Source organism: Glycine max, chromosome 16, assembly GCF_000004515.6.
Source record: "Glycine max cultivar Williams 82 chromosome 16, Glycine_max_v4.0, whole genome shotgun sequence".
In the NCBI taxonomy this organism is placed as follows: domain Eukaryota; kingdom Viridiplantae; phylum Streptophyta; class Magnoliopsida; order Fabales; family Fabaceae; genus Glycine; species Glycine max.
In genome coordinates, this window is record NC_038252.2 from 5567764 (window position 1) to 5589498 (window position 21735).

Sequence of the window (21735 nt, forward strand, 5' to 3'; positions counted from 1 at the left end):
TTGTCACACTTTGTTAATTGCCTTGTCTAATGATCTTTTCGATGTCTACTACTCCTATAAGGAATCCAAAGAGATATAAGACTCTTTCATACTCAAATATACTGCCGAGGACGTGGTCAGACAGAGATTTATCATTGCCAACTACTACTGTTGGACCATGAACAAAGAAAAAGACATCAAGGTACAAATCAGTGAATACCACAAGCTACTGGAAGACCTAAAGATTGAAAACATCTCTATGCCTGACGAGTTCGATTCTGAACTCCTGATTGAGAAGCTACCAAAGTCCTAGATAGATTATAAACAATAATTAAAGCACAAACACAAATAGATGTTACGACCAGACCTTATCATCCACATTATCATTGAAGATACAAGCAGGAAGGAAAATGTTATTGCAAGGACCAAAGCAATGTTTGCCAAGGCAAACACGGTACAAGATAAACCATTTAATAAGAGGTATGCCAACAAAATTGATCACAATAACAAGAATAAGTACAAATATAATAACCCACATGTTGCTCCTTCTAATCCCATCCCACGTGCTCATGCTTCTAATCTTTCTTTTAAGAAAAAAGGAGCCCATTTTGGTTGTGGGAAGCCATGACATTTTGCTCCTCAGTGCAAGTACAAAGTTATGAGAAATGACAATCCTCCTAAGCCTAGGGCTAACCTGCTTGAAGGAGATGACATTATTGTTGTGATTATTTCTCAAGTGAATATTGTCACTAATGTGAACAAATGAGTGGTAGACTCTGGGGCTACCAGGCATATCTGTGCTAATAAGAGTATGTTTACCTCATACACTATTGTGGGGGATGGAGAAGAACAAGTTTATCTTAGTGATTTGAGAATTAGTCTGGTTCAAGGAAAGGGAAAAGTTCTTCTTAAGCTCACATCTGGGAAAACAATGGCTTTGAATGATGTGCTATATGTTCCCTTTATCAGAGTTAACCTTGTTTTTGTAGCATTGTTGGGAAAGGTTAGGGGTAAAGTTATCCTTTGAGTCTGATAAGATAGTTATGACTAAGAATAATGTATTTGTGGGGAAGGCTTATTGTGATCAGGGTCTCTTTGTACTCAATGTTTTTGAAGTGATTAATGAGAATGCATATTTTTTTGCTCACTTGATTGATTTTTATGGTACATGGCATGCTAGATTAGGACATGTTAATCCGACGTATGTTATGAAATTGCAACAACTAGGTTTTATTAATATGCATGATAAACAAAGTACGAAATGTGAAATATGTGCTTAATCAAAATTAACTACGAAATCATCTCCTTTTGTACAACGTGAAACTGAACTGCTAGGCTTAATTCATTCTGATCTTGCTGATTTAAAACAAACATGACAAGAGGAGGTAAAAGTTACTTTGTAACCTTTATAGTGATTACTTTAGATATACTAAAGTTTATCTAATTCAACACAAAAATGAAGCGTTTGATATGTTCTTATCTTATAAAACTGAAGTTGAAAATCAATTAAATAGAAAAATCAAGAGGTTAAGATCTGATAGGGGTGGTGAGTACATTTTGTTTAATGAATTTTGTGAAAAGGAAGGTATAATTCATGAAGTTACCCTACCATACTCACCGAAGTCAAATGGAGTAGCTGAAAGGAAAAATAGAACCCTGACAACTTTCTTGAATGGTAATTTAGAGGAAAAGATATATATGACTCAACTTGAGGGGTGTGTGGTGGATGGTCAATATAACAAAGTGTGCAAACTTTTGAAATCCTTATATGGTTTAAAAGAAGGCCCTAAACAATGGCATGGAAAATTTAATGAGACTTTACTTGTTGATGGTTTTTCTAGTAGTGATGCTGATAGATGCATGTATACAAAGTTTGTGAATGATGATCATGTTAATATATGCTTGTATGCAGATGACATGTTTATTTTTGGTACATGCAATGATATATTTTTTAAATCTAAATCTTTCTTAACATCTAAATTTGATATGAAAGACATGGGTGAAACAAGTGTTATTTTGGGAGTTAAAATTATAAGGAAGGGAGATAGTATATTACTATCCCAAAAGCATTATGTTGAGAAACTTCTTAAGAAGTATAAATATTATGACTTTACGTGCCGGAGAGTGGATCGCCGAATAGACCCACGCCAACCGCCAACGCCACACAGAAGAGGCTTCTACTCCTTCTTCTCCCTTCCTTCCTTAACTACAATTCTTCTTCTAATCCCTCTCTCTTTGCGTTTTATAATTGCAATTCGCTCAGGAGCAAGAGTTCTTTCGCCAAACCACTCTCATCTCCAAAAAAGAGAAGGAAAAGGTCTGAATCGCATCCTCTCTCTGTGTGTCTTTCCTCTCTCCTAGGCTGCCGATGAATGAAGAGAAGAAGAAACTAAGGCCCAAGGTAGACATTGCATTGCATGATTGACGGCAAGAGTTACTCAGTCATCATAGCGAGAAATCAAACAAAAAGAAGTAGATTCATGGCAGGAGTGAAATGTGTAACTTGGCCTCCCTTTCCATTTTTAATGATTCTATTCTCTTTATCTTTATAAAACATAATAACTATAATGCTTGTTACACTTATATCTTATTTTAACTACAGTTTTATCTATATTAGGTGCATTTCATTGACTTGGATTTGAAGCGAATGAGTAAAATGGAAGAATATTATGAATTAGATAAGAAGATAGTGAGCTGCTACAAAGAATATTATTCATTTCATTTCTTAATACTGTTTTTATTATTTTAATTTTTTTTCTTTCAAAATAATATTCTAAGACGGTCGTTAGCTAACCACCGTCTTAGAAGGCAACAATTTTCTAAGACGGATTTTATAGGATTATCGTAAAAGTTCGACGATGTTAGATTCAAAGATAGTGCTCCACCGTCTTTGTTTGTGTTTTTTTGTAGTAATGGGAATTGTATGAAATTGTCATTATGCTTGTAAACTTTTACTTGTATTCCTATTTTTATAGGCCTTGTTTTATTTGATTCCATGTCCCTTGTTTGTGACACCTTAGAGGATATCACCTTTTGTTTGATTATATTATTATATTTTGAAAACTTAAAATATAAGAATATAAGTGTCTACTATGCAGAAAGTAAAACTAATACAAATCTCTTGATGCTTATGTGTCATACAAAACATAATAAAAGGTATATAAAACATAAACTAGCTCCCATACATTAGGAGTACAAAGCTATAAATTAACATCTTCCTCCATGCAAGTAGCTCCAAGCTCCTCCCATAAAAATGTTCACTTGCTTAACCTATAAAAACATGAAACTTAAAGGAAAGAGACACAATTTCTTAATGAGTTCTCTAAGAACTCTTGGCTGATTCTCTATTCTAGAGATCTTTTTCTTAATTGTCATGGTTTCCCTTTTTCCTTTCCGTTTTTCCTTAAACACATTCTCCTAACCATTATCCAATTATGTTTGTTTTTACTACTTGAGCACTTAGAGATTGACCACCTTGACCTAACCTAAGACTACATGTGCACCCATGCACTAAATCTCCTCCTTTATTCTTGACCACTCACGGAGGCCTTACTTTTCTATCACACTAGGCGAAAATATGCTTAACTTTTCTTTTCTAATTTTGCCCAATTAAGGCTTACATCACCTCTCTATGAGGCATAACATCTTACATACCTTTTTGGGTAACTTACATCATACACATTAGTTAACATGTTACTATAATAAGGATTTGATTAGATTTATTTTAAATATAAAAATTTTACTCGCTTTCATCCATTATATGTTGTTACATCATTAAAATAGGAATATGTTGTATCAGAATAAGGATTGTTAATATTACATTAAAAAAATGTAATCTTTATAAAAATAAGTGAAATATTCTAAATTTGAAAGAGATGTAACCAGCGCACACCTGTTTGTTAGTATGAGTGTATTAGTAATTATAATTAGATATTATCTTAAAATACATTATTGAGTAACTTATTAACACATCGATAAAAAAAACAAATATATACACATTAGCAAATACTCGTGTAATTTATTAACATACACAAACTTTTATATATATATATATATCATTTCTAACTTTTTGTTTTTTTTTTTGCCTATCATAACATTTACTGTATTTATCACTAACTTATTTTGCTTTTTTTTTTTTCTTTTCTTTACCACATTTCCCTCCAAAATGAGTTTATTTCGTTTAGTCTTTCTCTTTAATGACTTTGGAACATATGTAGCCAATACAAAATAATTTAATTTCCGTCCATACCAAGTCAAGTATAGCAAACGTGGAAAAAATAAATAAATTACTGCTAGCTTAGAATTTTTAATTTCCGTTTAAAAAAAACCTTAGATTTTTTAGTGTTCTTTCTACATTTTCCTACAAGTCCAATGGATGAATTTTTATGTGATTAGATTGATTATGAAATATCATGACCAAAACTCTTGACAACAAGATAATCAATTGAGCAAGTTGGCCATATTCAAGATCCTCATACATCAATTTGAGGGTATGTATATTAGGAGAATCTTATAATAAAGTGATTCAACTGGCATATGAAGTGAAAATCTCTCTGTTGTCTGAGATCGAGATCGATACTGCATAAAGATATATTGTGAGAGGGTCGTCTCTGCATGTGAAAGTAACGACATATAATTGATAAAGTGAAAGGATTACAAGTTTTGATTTCAATACTATGGGAAATAGCTTCTTTCGTTTTGTTTGCTTGCATAGTACTATGGGAAATAGTTGAAGAATAAAGAGTTATGGATCAAAATATTAATAATCTTTGTAAAAATTAGAAAATAGATTATTCATTAATTCCTTTGGAGAATATGAAAATTTAGAAGTTTGAGTGATATTGAGTTGTTTGAATTCCTCTTGACAATTCAACTCTCTATTTACTGATAAACTATTAAACAATACATCAAATTCTTGTTCACTCCATTACAGCTCCTATGCATTTTCCCAGCATTGACTAAGGAAATATAACTAGTCCTAGAATATTAGGATACTTTTGTATAAACTTTTTTTATATTTTGCATAAACTAATTTATAGAAATTATATTATATTAGTTTTTTAAAATGTTATTATTAACTTATAGGCAAATTAATTTTATAACAACAACAACAAATCTTTATCCTACTAAATAAGATTGACTACATAAATTATACCATTAAAAATTAAAGTTTCAAAGATATTGAGTCTAAGGTTTATTATGATGATTTCCTTCCATGTTCTTTTCAATCTCGTTCTAATTTTATATTATAAAGAAACTTAATTTTTTTCATAATGAATTATTCTTACATTTGTTAATTGTTTTTTCCACTCATTATTAAGGTTTTGATCTTTATAGTTTTAGTCCATTTGAGTTTTGATTCCTAAGGTCTTTTAGATATCATCTTTATATTTTTTTTATTTATATGTATTTAATCCTCAAAGACGAATATCTTAAGAAATTGAAATTATAAATACGGACTGTCATGCGCAATAATTATATGGACTAAAATTCAATTGAGTGGAAGACATAAGAATTTGTACGTAGCTTGACCTTGTAATTGGTAAACAAAGATGCACTAATACTTGAAATAATAAACTAAAGGCTTGAATTACATAAAGAAACCTAAAGACTTGAAACACAAATGAATAGAAATTATAAACAACCAAATTTCTATTTAAACCTTCTTTTAATCATGCACAAATCTTCACTGTGACCGGAATTAGATCCTTAGGCTACTCAGTGATACCTTAAAGTATTCCTTCCACAAACTTTGATAGTCTAGACAGATGGTTATGAGACTAATTCTCGATTGAGACTTAGTCACATTTAAAGTTCTCTATCCATTTTCAAGAATATATTATGTGGAATCGAACTCAAGTCATTTTCTCATAAACTTAACATGTGTTGTCAATTGATCAATCACACTTATTGGATGTATATATAGAGAGAGACATATCATATGAGAATGATTATTTTGAGTCATTAGATTATAATGAATTATCAAAATTAAAATATTTTAAATTCAAATTAAAGCTTTGTTTAACTATAAAATTCATAAAAGATTTACCAAATTGAAAATTAAATATCTTAAAGATTTAATTTACGTCCTTCATATAAAAAAATTAATTTACATTAAGATCGTCATCACCACTACCACCACCGTATGTGATCACCACCATATGACCATCATCATGACCACCAACATGATCTTTGTCGTTGCTACCGCCACCACTACTGACAACAATCATGATTGTGGTGATGGAAGCAACAATGACTACAATGATGGTGGTTGCGATAGTTAACGGTGATTACAGCGTAATCATAATAGTTATGATAGAAATAACCATGATGGTGGTGATAGGTTTCAGATAAAAATTTACTCTAAACTTAAAATATTTTAATTTTAACCTTTCATTTTAATCTAACAATTAAAATTGATTGTCTTCGTTTACACATAAGATGATCATTTTCATATGTTCATTCTCTTTTTTGTTGTAAGTTGTAACTACTTGTATATTTCTTATTTTGACTCAAATTGCCATCATGTGAGGCATTCCATCTATCAAGTGCACTTTGTATTTTGTAAGCAAAGCAAGTCAAATAATTTTCTCTAATAAAAAAAGCAACAATGTACGATTTTTTTTAACAAACAACAATGTACTATTATGACTTAAAAGAAAGACAGCAATATACGATATTATGAAATTAAAACTAGCCAAGGAGCACTGAGCTAGCATTATTTTTTTTCCACGTTTGCCATATTTGACTATGTATGTACGGACACCAATTGTTTTTAGTGGCTACATTTGTTCCAAATTAATTAAAAAGAAAGACTAAACACACTAATCTTGGAGTGGAGTGGTGAAGACAAAAAAAAAAATATAAAACAAGAGTGGTAAAATGTAATAAGTTCTAAAATAGGAAGAAAAGAAAAAAAAAGACAGAGAGTTAGAAATGAGATAAAAAAAAAAGAAGAATAAAAAAAATAAGATATCTACTGTCAAATTAATCACAAATTTATTTGTTTCAAGAGAAATCATATCTTATTATACATGATAAATTTGTTAACTTTAATATATTTATCTTATAACAACATATATATAGTGTAAAATAGTTTTATAAAATAATTATAATAATTCTTAATTAAAACTACATAATAGTTACATCTCGTTTTTTATAAAGATTTCATTATTATTTAACGTAAGAATATCAATCGTTATTGTGGATGCACCAAATTCATATTTTAATGATGTAACAGCACATAATGGATGAAAGCGTGTAAAAGTTTTATATTTAAAATGAATCTAATCAGATCCTCATTTTAATGACATTCTAGCTCTAAATATTTAATATGTAAATGAAAATATTCAAATATTAACAAGGACTCACGTATTATTTAAGAAGATATAAAGTGAGAAAATATTGAAAATATACTCATCATTTTTTGAATGAAATATATATATATATATATATAAAAAACCAAATTCACGAGATATTAATTGGTTTAAATCAAGAATAAATATATTTTCATTTGCTAAATGTTGAATATATCCAGCTCTCAAATAAAGGTCACACATAATTACTAAAATAATATGCACATTTAAATACCATATAAAGAGTCAACTCATAAGGGCCAATATCATCTTTCACAGTGCTCTCCATATTACTCCTTCTCATGGTGGTAATATGGGAGGAGCATTCATGATCCTCCTTTCCCTTCCCTTCTCCCTCATCTTCCTCCTCATCCTCTTCTACATAACCCTCCCCGCAACAACGGGGCGAGGGAAGAAAATCTCTGGCCCCGCTGGTCCGGCAACCTATCCCCTCATAGGTTGCCTGATATCCTTCTACAGGAACAGGTACCGTTTGTTGGATTGGTACACTGAGCTACTAGCTCAGTCCCCAACCAACACCATAGTGGTTCAAAGGCTTGGTGCACGTAGAACCATTGTGACAACAAACCCACAAAATGTTGAGTACATGCTCAAGACAAACTTCAACAACTTCCCCAAAGGGAAGCCCTTCACCGAGATCCTTGGCGATTTCCTCGGCCAAGGGATCTTCAACGTGGATGGAGAGTCGTGGCTCGCCAGTCGGAGGCTGGCAAGCCACGAGTTCTCCACCAAGTCCCTGAGGGAGTTTGTCATGCACACGTTGGAGAAAGAAGTGTGTGAGAGGCTTGTGCCAGTGCTTGATGAGGCACTGTGTGGTGAGAACAAGGTGGTTGACTTGCAAGAGCTGCTAAGGAGATTCTCATTCAATGTGATCTGCAAGTTCACATTGGGGACTAATAATTATAATAGGTGCTGTTTGGACCCTTCTGTTCCTACTTGTCCCCTTGCAAGGGCTTTTGATGTGGCTGCAGAGGTGTCTGCTAAACGTGGAGCAGCACCCTTGTTCATGATCTGGAGGGTGAAGAGATGGTTTTGTGCTGGATCTGAGAGATTGCTTAAGATTGCTGTTGGGGAAGTTCAGACTCATGTCATGAGAATGATTCAAGAGAGGAAGCAAAAGGGTGAGATAAACTATTATGAAGATGATCTCTTGTCAAGGCTTATATGTGCAGGTCATGAAGAGGAGGTGATTAGAGACATGGTGATAAGTTTCATCATGGCAGGAAGGGACACTACTTCAGCAGCTATGACATGGTTCTTTTGGGTTCTATCACATTATTCCCATTTGGAGGACAAGATAGTGGAGGAGGCAAAAGGGGTGTTGGATTATGAGTCACTAAAGAATTTGAGTTTCTTGAAGGCATGTTTGTGTGAGTCCATGAGGCTGTATCCACCAGTGGCGTGGGACTCTAAGCATGCCACTGATGATGATCTGTTGCCAGATGGCACTGTGGTCAAAGCAGGAGATAGGGTCACATATTTTCCCTATGGAATGGGGAGAATGGAAGACTTGTGGGGGAAGGATTGGTTTGAATTTAGACCAAATCGATGGTTTGTGGAACCAAGAAACAGTGAAGGAATAGTGTTGAATGAGGTTTCTCCTTTTTTGTTTCCAATTTTTCAGGCTGGTCCAAGGGTGTGTCTAGGCAAGGAAATGGCCTTCATTCAAATGAAGTATGTGGTGGCTTCAATTCTTAGCCGATTCACATTTAAAATTGTTAGTCCAGATAGGCCTATATTCGTGCCACTGCTCACGGCACACATGGCTGGCGGCTTAAGAGTAATGGTTCGTAAAAGGGAAAAAAAAAAGAAGAAAAAAACTGAGTTAGATTAACTCAGACTTTTTTTTATATTTAATCAAGTCAATGGTACTCATTAAATTAGATACTTTAAGGCACTCCATTTTGTAATTCCCTTTTTCTGTTCTCATATTGAGAGCTAATTGAAGAAGGGGAAATATAGTTGGTACATCCCACATCAAATGGCTCTTTAGACAAATTAAGCTTAACTTTATTTTTACTTCATGTTTTTGAAAAAATTGTATAGAAAATACTGAAAAAGTAATAAAATCCTATTTATGCTTATTATACTAGTTAAGAGTTATAAGATTGATTTGGTAATATGAGAGAAAAAAAATAGAAAAAAATGATAGATTTAAATTCTTTTATTATAAAATTTAATAAATTAATAATTAATATTTGTTGATTAAAACAGATTTATAGACAGTGAGTTGTGACTGCTTTCTGTTTCGTGGGCAAAGAGAATGATTGGTTATAAGCAATTCTTACAATGAAGTTTTGCTTTGCACGCACGTGTTCACCAGCCTAACCTTTGTTATTTTACATGTTCATCATCATCAGTGTGAACCCAATTCCTGCAAAAACGTGCTGTTGTTTTTATTTGACTTCATTTTCTTTGAAATCTGGTCACAGTATTGCACATGATTAAACCAATTGATTATTGCTTCATATGGGATGGTCTCGTAAGATACCACGTAAGCTGATTTATTTAAACAATTTATCTTGTTACCGTACTGTGAGCTTAAAGCATTCTTTTTTAATTTTTCTTGAGCACATTACTTGATGTATAATACAGTACATAGGTGGAGAATCTGATTGATATTATTGTTGGCCATTAACTCTTGAATGAATTGTTTATGTGCTTTGTCCCCATAAAATGGTGAGATGGGCCTCTACAATGGTAGGTTTCCAAATTGCTTGGATGCAAAGTTCAGCTGAGAAAAACAGATTTAGTGTATGTTTGAGTTCCACTTAAAGTTGCGGTGACACACATTCCCATAAACATCTAACATAGTTTCGAGAGATGTAGGATATCGCAAAAGATAGTCTTTGAATCTGTTGGCAAACGTAGTTTCGAGAGAAGCAAATGTTTAATCAAACACGCACTTAGTGTCTGTTTCCTAGCCAGTTAGGAAAGCTACACTAGTTGCTTTAGAATTTCTTCATTGGAACGCTAGGAGTTTCAAACAGTTTCTTAAACATAGAAGGGTGTATTTGGTTTAACGTTAGGTTAAATTAAATGAGCATACATTCCAATGTACGTTTTGTGAAAAGTAAGGATTCAAAACTTTTGATTCAACCATGGTTTGGAGCCTCCCAAACGTTAAAATTAATTGAGTTCTTAAGTCAAGCAACGAAACCGTTTTAAAATTAATTAAGCTGAATATATTCTTTAATGTCTGGGTTATGCATGCGACTTAGTGCGTACCTGAAGAGTTAGGGGCTGCATACCCTCCATTATCAATTTGTAGATTCTATACCTTATTTTAAAACCTATTTGGGGACCAAAAGAAGCATCATTCACTAAGTTTTTTCGAGTCAGATCCTGAATAACCCATGGTGAAGAAAATTATCTTGCAAAAGCAAAGCAAATCATGAAAATAAAAAAATTGACTTGGCAAAAATGTTGATACCTTCCGCTAAGTAACAAAATGAGATCTATTTCCTCCTCTGATACCTTGAATACTCAATTAATACTCCATTTCTCTAGAAGGTTACCTACAATCCTAGCTCTTGTCTGTCTATGTCCAATACAAAAAAGTTAGCCACATGGTAATGGAAAGAGTATGTGGAAGAAGACGGGAATCATAATAGGTACCTGAGGAAAATATAGCTAGGGGTTCTTCTAGCTAGTGTCCAAGCTTCTTCATCAAGCTTTCAAGGAATCTTTAAAAACAAATCAATCTTTAGTTAGGGACTATTTGTAGCCCCTGCACAACATTTTTGCCAGCTTGTATAACATAGTATGCAGAAAAATTATTGTTGACACCTTTTGGGTGTAGACACTTGAGAGATTGAAAAAGAGGAGAGAAAAGTGATTAATATGATTTGATGTAATGTAACAAAAAGAGATATATTAAGAAATAAGAAGTTGAGATATTTGCACTATTTGGATCTCCAAAAATAGAAAACTAGTATGAAAACACAAGTTTATGTTATAGAGACATACTATTCTAGGCTGCAAAAGCTCCCGTAAACCTAGATCTCAAGTTCAATATTAAACCAAAAATGGTTGGGAAAACAATTTAAATTTTCAATTTTAAATCTAAGATGTTATTTATTTAAATTTAAAATATTATCTTTATTTTACAATTTTATTTCTTCTTTTAAGATTAAGATATAATTCATAAATATAAGTTCTTGAGATGAAAAAAATTACTTAATCTAAAAAGAGAGTCACCACCTTAAATAAGAGGAAGGTGATATAATTAATGAGAAGTTTATCAGATTTGTCTAACAAACTTTTAATGTGATTTGAGATAACAAATGAATAAATATTGAAATTTTTTGTAAAAAATAAACAAAATGTCGAACTACATTAAATTTAATTATATTCTTTTGTATTTTTTGTTTTTTTGATGTTCTTTGTATTCTCTCATTATTATGTGTAAAGAGATATTTGTTTCTCACCATAAACTTAACAAACATAGTGACCTAAAACTAAGAAGTCATGCTTATTTTAAGAAATGTTTGTTCCATGCCTCATTGTAATTCATAATATATAGACTCTCTTAGAATTTGTTTTTGAGGCATAACTCAATCCAAAAAATAACTTATACTCACTATTTTTTTAGGTGGAGAATTTATCGTCTCGAATGTAAAATTTATAGAACTATACATATAAGTGATCTAATAACCGTCCCATAAGACATAACCTAATAAATCCAAAAAATAATCATTCGAATAAGCTATAAAACTATTTTAAAATTTGGATTTTAAATATAAAAATTCATCCCAAAAGTTAATTTATAAGATAAGAATATTGTTATATTACTAGCTAACCAATATGGGGTCGCCAAACAACTCAAATAACAACCCCTAACATTTTTCCTTATGTGTAGGACTGTAAAAAGGTCCCTAGGAAGCACGATTAACTAGCTAGGTACAAAAATCCTAAAAGGACTTCAGCAATTAGGATGCACAACGACGACTTTATAGTACATATTTTGAGCTATTGTCCATTAATTTGCTGGAACGAAATCGTCCTTGTACTCAAATGAGTCATTGCATTTCAACTTGTAAAGATGTATTTGATTTATCGTTTGACCATTTAAATTGAGGTTGACTCTTCATAGAAAGTTATGCTTCCATATTTGGCAAATCATTTTTTACAAATTCACAGTGAAGTTGAATGTGATTTTCATTCAAACTGAGAATAAATCCAAAACTACTTTTATTTTTCTATAAAATGTAAAAAGTTCCAAACATAAATCACATTATATCAAACATACTTTTAACTAAATTTAAGTTTACAAAGTAGAGTTCAATGAAATTCCACTTTTCAACTGTACACATGGCCATGCCAGAAAGGTCTGAACCACAATTTCGTGTCATAACATTAAGATTATTGGGTCTCCATAACCGCAATGTGACTACAATTGAAATTCAAAACCTTGTAGCTTCATATGATACACAAGAAAGGAATAGACCAAAATTGAAATGTGACAAATAAAATAGAAACAAATAGAAAATTGAAACCATTGTTAACAATTAACTATAAGCCGAGTTGGCTCCCTACACTGACAAGAATGTTTACCTTTACTTTAATTTCGCACAAAACCAGATTGTTTTTGCAATTGGCATCATCAGGGAACAGAACTTTACACTTAACAGTGGACCAAAACTAGCAGTAGCAGACCTCTCCAAAAGGGTAGTAAAATGGAATTGTCGTAATTTTCGAACAAAACATCAATCAATGTTTAATTCAAATTTCAATTCAAAATTGAATTTCAAATTATTAATTTTTATATTTTTTTCTTGAAGTAGTAATCAGAGGCCTTATGATCATTTCAGTGACACATTTCTTGGCCTTATGACCAGTTCCCAAATCAAGTTTCTCAAGAAGTTCTAGGAAGTGAATGCATATATCATAAGCATAATAAGACTCGGAATCATGAAACTTAGAGTAGGAAAGGTGAACAAGACAGATAGAAAATGACACCGATGTGAATGGGGGATGTGGAATTGAATGGAAGCTGCTCGGAGGAGAATGAGATGCATGAAGAGATGAATGTGTCTTGTCTTTGCCTCATGGACATTATTACTAATTAGTCTCTCTCAGTAGCTTTTTACTTTCGTGTAGTATAAAAAAATTATAAACCCACGTGCTATTGGATATTTGGGCCCAAAATTAGGGAGGATAACATGACACCTGAACTTTTAAGGTATAGTCAATGTGGATTTAAAGTTTTATATTTGTCTGTGAATAAATGTAACTTAATCCACTGAAACAACAGTAAATGCTACATGTAATAGCATAAAAAAAAATTACACCATGAACCAATTACAAATAATCATATATTATAAGTTTAACTATAACAACAACCACCATATAAGTCATACCTATTATGGTTTTCTATTAATTGACAGTATAAAAATTTGCATTAATAGGACATAAAAAATAAGTTCTTTTGAAACAATCTTTATACAATAAAGCATTGACCAAAAAATTATACTATGATTCTATGAAGATCATGACAACACTGATTTTATTCTACAAAAACGTTTTTCCCTAAATCCAAATTTTAAGATGAAAAATGTCTAGATTTTGTCATCACAAGACCATTTCATTTGACTACTGTTTGAGTACAAGTGTTAAGTGAAGTCCCATATTGGATAGAAGTAAAAATGTTGAGCATCATATACGTAAGAAGAAAACTCATAAACCTGAGCCTTGAGGTTTTGGTTTTGGGTTAGAATGTGATGTTAGTTTTCTTATATGGTGACTCGTGGTCCACAGGTGTACTCTCGGTTTCCTAAATTTAAATTTTTTTAGCCCCTCCTGAGTTCTGTTCGATTTTTTATAGGTTGGATGCATAATATGTAGTGATTTTTTTATCACGGAAGAAACTAAAAAGAGCATTTTTTAAAATTAAAACTAAAAATCAAGTTGTGCACATCTAAGACTTAAATTTGAGGGACCTAAAATATATTTAAACCTAATAGTTTTAATATAAACACTGACAAGAGAGGCGGTGGAATTGCATTAGAGTAAAGAGTTAGTTCATTTTTACTCAAATCAAATTCAGCATAAAAATAGACGGGAACAAACAGCCATGGCATGCAAATTTTCTTTTTTACCTTTATCTTATCTGCCATAAGACAACTTAAGTCGGAAATTACTGTACACCAATCCTAACTATCAAGGTTACGGCACATCATGTGCTCCCGGGAGCCTTCATGTTGAAGGTCCTAAACGTGCATCAATAGTTACCTGTTAGTGTGTTATTTTCTATTAATTGTTTGACCATATTTTTAGGATTAATTGTTTTATTTTCTGTTACTTAGTTATTTAGGAAGTCAGTTATTATTGTTTCTGTCTGTTACAACAAATCTGTATTTAAACATATGATCATCATTCAATAAAAAGTATCTATTCATCTCCCTTAATATTGTGAGTTAGCTTATTTTACAACACTTCCTGCAGCTGGTTTGCGATTCAAATAGCACACAATAGCATCCTCAACCCTGTTCAAGTTGTCAAACAAGGATATAAGTATAACATTTAGCAGTCAAGGTAACTAACTGGCTATGCTCATCTAAGAGAAAGAGAAAGGACATGAGCCTTTTTCATGTCCAATTTCACCAGGCAAATGAGCATAATGAAAAAGTACATCATGCTATTTTCAGTCATTTGAATTGAAATAAGAACATCATATACAAGATGAAGGGAAGCGCATGCATCAAACTCTAACACAATTCCAGTTATATTATACATCAAACTGGAGCTTAAGGCAATCTATGGGTGGGAACTATCAATCAAGAAATTTTAGACCTGGATTTTAAATCATGTTGGTTAAGTTCATGATCATCCATAACAAACTAGTGGCATGTTTTTTCAACTAATAAAAGCAGTGTGCATAGGAGACAAGCTAGAAATAAAACAACAGAGGGCAATGGTATGCAATAGATAGCCCCTAAGCTTACCATGGTTGCTTAAAAAAATCTGATTTACGGTCCTTTTCAGCATTTTGACCAGATTCTCCAAGTAAAACTTTCAGATCCTTGTTTTGAGATTCGACCAATGCCTTAATAAATTCCAGAGAAGATTGACTAAAACCAACCAAGAACGCTCGCCTCCTGTGGTGCTCATGTATTTTTCTAATGATTCCGCATATGGACTCATCGCACACATCATTCTCTTTGGTCCTTTCAACATTGGGCACCAAAGCATTCAATTCCCTCTGAATAGGAAAAGGAATATCCACCATCACATCATAACAAGCAGACCCAACCGGACTATTCCCCGAGAGCTTGATCATATGCTCCAAAAGTATAACCTGAGAAGGAAACAAATGCTGCGAAATCTTCTGCAAAACCATCGTGAACTTCACCTTATCCTCCCCAAACACCCTCTGCAGGGCCTGATCACATTGAAAGAATGAAGGATCATTCAGGTTTTGCGACTTCCTCGCCTTCACATAATACCAGATGGCGGAAACAATCCTTGACCGCGTATCAACCTGAACCCCAAGCACCTCTCTCAACGCAGGTGGCACATAATTCATCTCCAGCCGAATCTGCGCCGGGAACTCTCTATCCCCCTTCCTCTTCACCTCAAAACCTTCATGAGCCACCGAGGACTGCGAATTCTCCCACGTGATGACATTATTATCCGTATAATCGTTTAAAAAACACAGAATTTCGGACACAAAGGGGGCATCCTCTGGGCAGCAACAGCCCCTCCCATTGTGGGAGCGGAAGAATCCGCATTGTTCTGGTTAGAGAACGTGTTGAACACCAAGATTCTCAGGGTTTTCTGAATGCGGGGTGGGTTTTTCAATGCTTCCTGTATGTCAACCTTCTTTCTAGCAAGTGCAGCGTCCACACGCGCTTCTACGTCGAGAAGCTGCGTGTAAATCTCCGATTCTGGAAGAATTGCTAAGGCTTTCTCACGAAGCTGTCTCTCATTTGGTTTATGCTTCTTCCTTCGAGCGGTTGCGGCGGCGGCGGTGGCGGTGGGAGCGGGTTCCGTTTGGAGGTGTGAATTGGGGGTTTTGGAGGGAAACGTTTGGCGTTCGGGTTGAGTGTGAGCCCGTGGGCCTGGGAAAGAGGGTACTGGCCCGGAGGAAGAGGGTCCATGGGGGTTGCTGTTGTTGTTGTTGTTCATAGACATTGGGGCATATCTGAAAAATTCTAACACTAAAGCACTAAAAATTTGATTTTGTGAGTGAAGAGGGATTTACCTTTAGAGAGAAGAGAGTATCGGAGAAACGGTGCAAAAACTGAGCTTCAAGTTTTTCAGTTCGGTTCTAACTTCTGACTTCTAATAAATAGCGTGTTTGGAAAGCCGTTTGAAACTCACCTTCAACGCCAAGCCTATTGGTTCTTGTTCACGTTTGGATACTTGGGAAATTAATTTTTACATTCTTTTGTTACCAACCTCCTGCTAAATACTACAGAAATAAAAAATTTGTAATATGTTAAAAGTTAAGATGGTAAAATTCATAAAAAAAATAGTAATAAAATTTGTGAAAAATATGAAAGTTGAATGATAAAATTTCAAAAATAAAACTAAAATGATAAAATAAAAAAAAAATTAATTAAGCTAAATTGTAGTGGTTGCTTTTCTAACATGCTACAAGGCCTGCTTCAAACGGTGTGGTTTGACACAAGAAGAACAAAGAGCTTAAAATCTATTTAAGTGTGTTTTGAAAATTGATTTCCAATGAAATTAATTTTACAAATTTGATTATAAAGTAGTCGGGTATTTGTTTGGATAACCGATATAAGAAAACTGATATTGTTTATATAGCAAGACTTTTAACTATTTTTTATTTTGAATTTTTTATAGATTTAATTAATTTTTTAAATTAATAAATAAATAATAAGCATATGCATGAGGGTATTGATGTGAGAGTAAATTAATCAAAATATAAGTAGAATTGATTTTGGTAGAAATAAAGACTACTTATATTTGTTTCAACTCTATCATTTTTTTTTATCATAATTGATTCTATCATGATTTCAAAAGTAACACATGTAAAATTTATTCAAAATTAAGGTTAATTCATCCACCTTATTATGGTCTAAAGGCTATCCAAGGCACATCCAATTTATTAATGTAGGCTAAAGTAAACATTTAGTTTTTTATATTTTGTATTCTGTTTAGTTTGTACACTTATTTTAAAAAAAAAGTTTAATTTAGTGTTTTATAATTTTAAATTGAGTTGACATTTTAATACAATAACAGTTTTCGATTTTGAAATACAAAGAAGGGTAATTAAATACAAATTTCACAGAACTTATGAAGTTTGGATTCAACTGCCCTTTGTTTCGTGTATGAATCTTTAATAAGCTCTTACAAGCTTTTTTTTTTTTGGATATGCTATGTTTTCTTGCCATTAAAACATGGCAAAGGCATTATTAGTCTTTCCATGCTGCAATGGTTGCTCACCTTGCTCCATAAAGCTCGTGAGCTGCAAGTAGCCTCTCTTCTTTCTCTTTTGTAAAGAATTTTTTTAAGTCGAGGATCAAGATGATTGTGTAACCTTAATCTTAATTTGTAGCTTTTACCTGGACAAAAGTAATGAAATCTCAATATTCAAAATGCATTTTAAAAAAAAAAAAAATACAAGGCACTACAATATGATATATATTGATGGTATATATTAATCTTCTATACTAAAACAATGGTCTCTTAGGACTATTAACTAAATTAAAAGAAGGTAATAAAGTTAGGGATTAGAGTGATGATTTACTCATGCAAAATTGAATCTTTGTTTATAATACCCAAAGCTAAATTAACTGAGTACTCTTACTTTTAATGATCACTATGAAAGTATTAAAATTTTAAATTAATGTAATTACAAGTTTCAATTAGATTCAGGTTAATATGGCACCATTTATTCCATGTCAATAAATTATTATCATATTTACATATTGAATTGAGATTAGCACAAAGGAATTATATATATATATATATATATATATATATATATATATATATATATATATATATATATATATATATATATATATATATATATATTGTGTGTGTGAGAGATAAATTACAATTCAAATGTTCACTAAAAAAAAAAAGCGTTGCAATTTAGTATTCAATCATATTTCAAGTACAAATGTCTCCCATGAAAAATATTTTTATATCTTTCTCTTGTAAAGAGTACACTACAAAAAAATTAATCCCTCCATTATTTTTATAAGATTCAAATTATAAGAAAAAATATTTTATTTATTTTTTAAAAATTAATATATTTCCATATAATATTTAACTCATGTCAGTTTATAATTTAAATATTAAAATTATTTCAATTTTTTTTATGCACATGTTTATGTGAATATTGATTTATATAAGGATAAATTATCATTTTGATTCTTGAATGTGTAAATTGGTGTCAATCAAGTCATTAGAAGAACAAAAATTCTACTTTTGTGAACAATGGCACCAAAGAAGAATGAAATTGTTGGTATTCCTGTCATCAATAACGTTGAAGACACAAAGAAGACCTTTCTAAAAGATTTGTTCATCCCTGGGAAGTGGGTGGACTTTCATAGTCTAAGGGAAGAAGGGTTTGATGTAAAGGATCTCTTTGATCATGTGGGCTGGACTTCTTTCTTGGAAAACTTCAGTTCATGACACTATGGCCCCTATGCTCTCTTTAGGGAACTGCCAGACAAAACGGGATGAGCATTAGAGGCACCGTCAAGAGGTGGTGATTTCTTCTGCCATCATTATCTTTGCCTGAGGGTGTGCTCTGGAGGGTCTGACTGTTGACAAGGACTGGAAAAGGGAGATAACCCAAGAGATGGTGGACAAGTTGTTGTATGGAAAAAACACATCCAAAAGGTGATGATAAGAAATTGTTGGCTAACTTCTTGAGAACAACAAATCTGACATACAAGTGCATATTCATTTAAAGTTTTTTGTTCAACATGATGATGGTAGGGTGGGGGTCCAAAGACTATGTTAGTGACAAAGATAGATTCTGCATGTACAAGATAACGGTAGGTGAAAAGGTGAATCTTCTTGAGATCATCTTCTCCTATTGGTTGCAGGCATTTAAGGATAGGTTCAATCCCAAGGTGAAGAAGAATCATATTCCTTTTCGAATTTTTTATACTAAGATAGTAAGGAATGCTAGTGTTGATGTCTCACTTTTGGAGCCATCGTCTAGAGCAACCCAACTTAAAGGTGTGACCTTTGTAAAAATGGGGATAGCTGAATCGTTTCCTAACTACGTCAAGAAACATATCTCCAAAAAGGTCAAGAAGGAGTCCAAGGAGGAACCACAATCTGTGGTAGGTTCTCAAGATCAATCCACTAATCTTGAATCTAGAGCGTCTTCTCAGTAAACGTAGGGGAGTAAGTGCAACCCAATCCTGGTTAATCTAGACCCAAGCTAGCCACCAAAAGAAAAGACCCACCTCCACCTTTTGAACCTAAACCCCCCACCTCATCTAAGAAACAGAAGAAACAACTACCTTCTAACCCTAAAAAGAGAAGACCTTCAGACTCTAGATCAGATTTTGAATTATTTTCTAAACCAAAAACCAAAAAGCCAACCATAAGGATTAAGCCTTATCAACCTCAACCTCAATCTGTTATATCCTCACCTCCTAAGCCTCAAGAATCTTCTATTATGATTCTTGAATCTCCCCAAACCAAACCAGCCTCACCATCGTCTGAGGTTGAGATGTTAGAAACTTGAACACCACAACCTTCTCCATCTCTGGCCATTCCTTTTTAACCTACACCTAAATCATCTTCTCCCCCCATGAGCAAAAAGGCAGCCATGCTTCAGTCTGATATTGAAGCCTCATTCAATGAGAATAAATATGATGTGATTAAGACTGATCACGGTGCTCTTAGAGTTCATCCTTTTTCTTGTAACTATAGCTAATTAAGAATTTGTTGATGCTTTGTTGTCTAGATCAATCTCTGTGGAAGAGATTCAGAGACTAAATAGTATATATGGAGCAACTGAGTCTGTACCTTTCGATGCTATGAAGTTCAAACTTGAGATAAAGAAGAGAACAAAGTATTGCTGCTCCTCGGCTTCTGTCTGATATCTTTCATAAACTGCATCGACATCTAACTAAACCAGACAGACGCATTCTAGATAGGTTGTTGCCCTCAAGACCCAAACCTCAGACTCAACCAGATATAACCATTGAACCTGACACCAAAGTCAGATTATTTCATGGTTCTAGAGTTATGGAGTGCCAAACATGCAATAAGGCATGGAAGGAGAAAATGGGTATTGGTTCTCATATTCTAGATCCACAGATGCAGAAGCTAGAACTTCAGATGCTGAATTTGGTCATAGTATCATGATGCTAGTTGCTTTATATGTTATATCACTTGTTGCATCTAATAAGACTATGTCTGTGCTTAACTATATATGCCTTAAACTTTTATATTTGTATTTGTTTGACATCATAAAAAAATGGGAGATTGTTAAGTCAAAAAGATATTTATGTCTTTAAATGAATCAAGATTTCTAATAATTTTGATTAGATGCAAATAAATACAAATGTTAAAAGTTGTGTTTGATGTTTTATCAGATTATGCTATGCGAGTTTGCGTGTGATTGTTCATACAATAGCAAGCTTAAGTCATTATCAGATAAAACATTTAAAAGTGACATTTAAGATCTTCATTTAATACTTGTTTGAGATCCATTTCGCAGAAACATTCTCTTAGGATATGCCAAAATCCCACAAAGAATAAATGATTTCCAAGATCTCAAAGTTATGATCTCCATCAAAAGATGAACTCTGTTATCCAAACTTGCTCTGACGGGTGAGAAGTGGCTTTCTGCTAAAGTACACAACACGAAAGCCAATAAAAGTGGACTTTATGAATGAAGAAGAGATGTGCATTTAATGGAAGCATTAAATTCCCCTTATGTGCAAATATTCTTTTCATTCATTTTGTAAAAAACTTTACGCATATTTCTTGTAAAGATCAAAAGCTCTCAAAATACTTTGAACATATCGAGAGAAAAGACTAAGTGTTTATTGTATATTCGTCTGTAAGATGATTATAGATTTAGTCAATGAGATAACTCAACCAACAAATCTCTTTTGATTTTTTTAGAGCCAATAGTGACTTAATAGGACAATGAATATTGGGTGTTCATCAAGCTTGATTTGTAGAGCCAGAAGTGACAGTGAACAATACTTGTCACTTGTGAGAAGTTAGTGGAACTTGGTGTTTTGCTAAAAACGGGACATAGCCTTAATGGTAGAGATTAACATAATTTCTTGAGTCTATTTACATGCTTTCCTTTTACTTTATTTGACCAAGGGGTGTGAATTTGTTTTTAAAGTTTGAAATATATTAAGTGTTCTATGAAAATATTTTTCTATCGTCCGATAGGTTTTGGAAAATCTGTTAT

General features: G+C 32.8%; 1 protein-coding gene and 1 pseudogene across 1 annotated transcript; one reads left to right on the top strand and one right to left on the bottom strand.

Moving 5' to 3' along the window:
* The first annotated feature begins 7468 nt into the window (after nucleotides 1-7468).
* Nucleotides 7469-9447, top strand: LOC100815295 (cytochrome P450 94B3). The gene has a single exon (XM_003548474.5). The coding sequence runs from the start codon at nucleotides 7648-7650 to the stop codon at nucleotides 9187-9189; it is 1542 nt and encodes a 513-aa protein (XP_003548522.2). The 5' UTR covers nucleotides 7469-7647; the 3' UTR covers nucleotides 9190-9447.
* A 4974-nt stretch (nucleotides 9448-14421) lies between these two features.
* LOC100815827 (SWI/SNF complex component SNF12 homolog) lies at nucleotides 14422-16869 on the bottom strand (annotated as a pseudogene).
* Between the last annotated feature and the right edge of the window lie 4866 nt (nucleotides 16870-21735).

Coding starts and splice junctions, on each gene's coding strand:
- LOC100815295 (XM_003548474.5), top strand. CDS start 7,648: ATGGGAGGAGCATTCATGATCCTCCTTTCCCTTCCCTTCTCCCTCATC.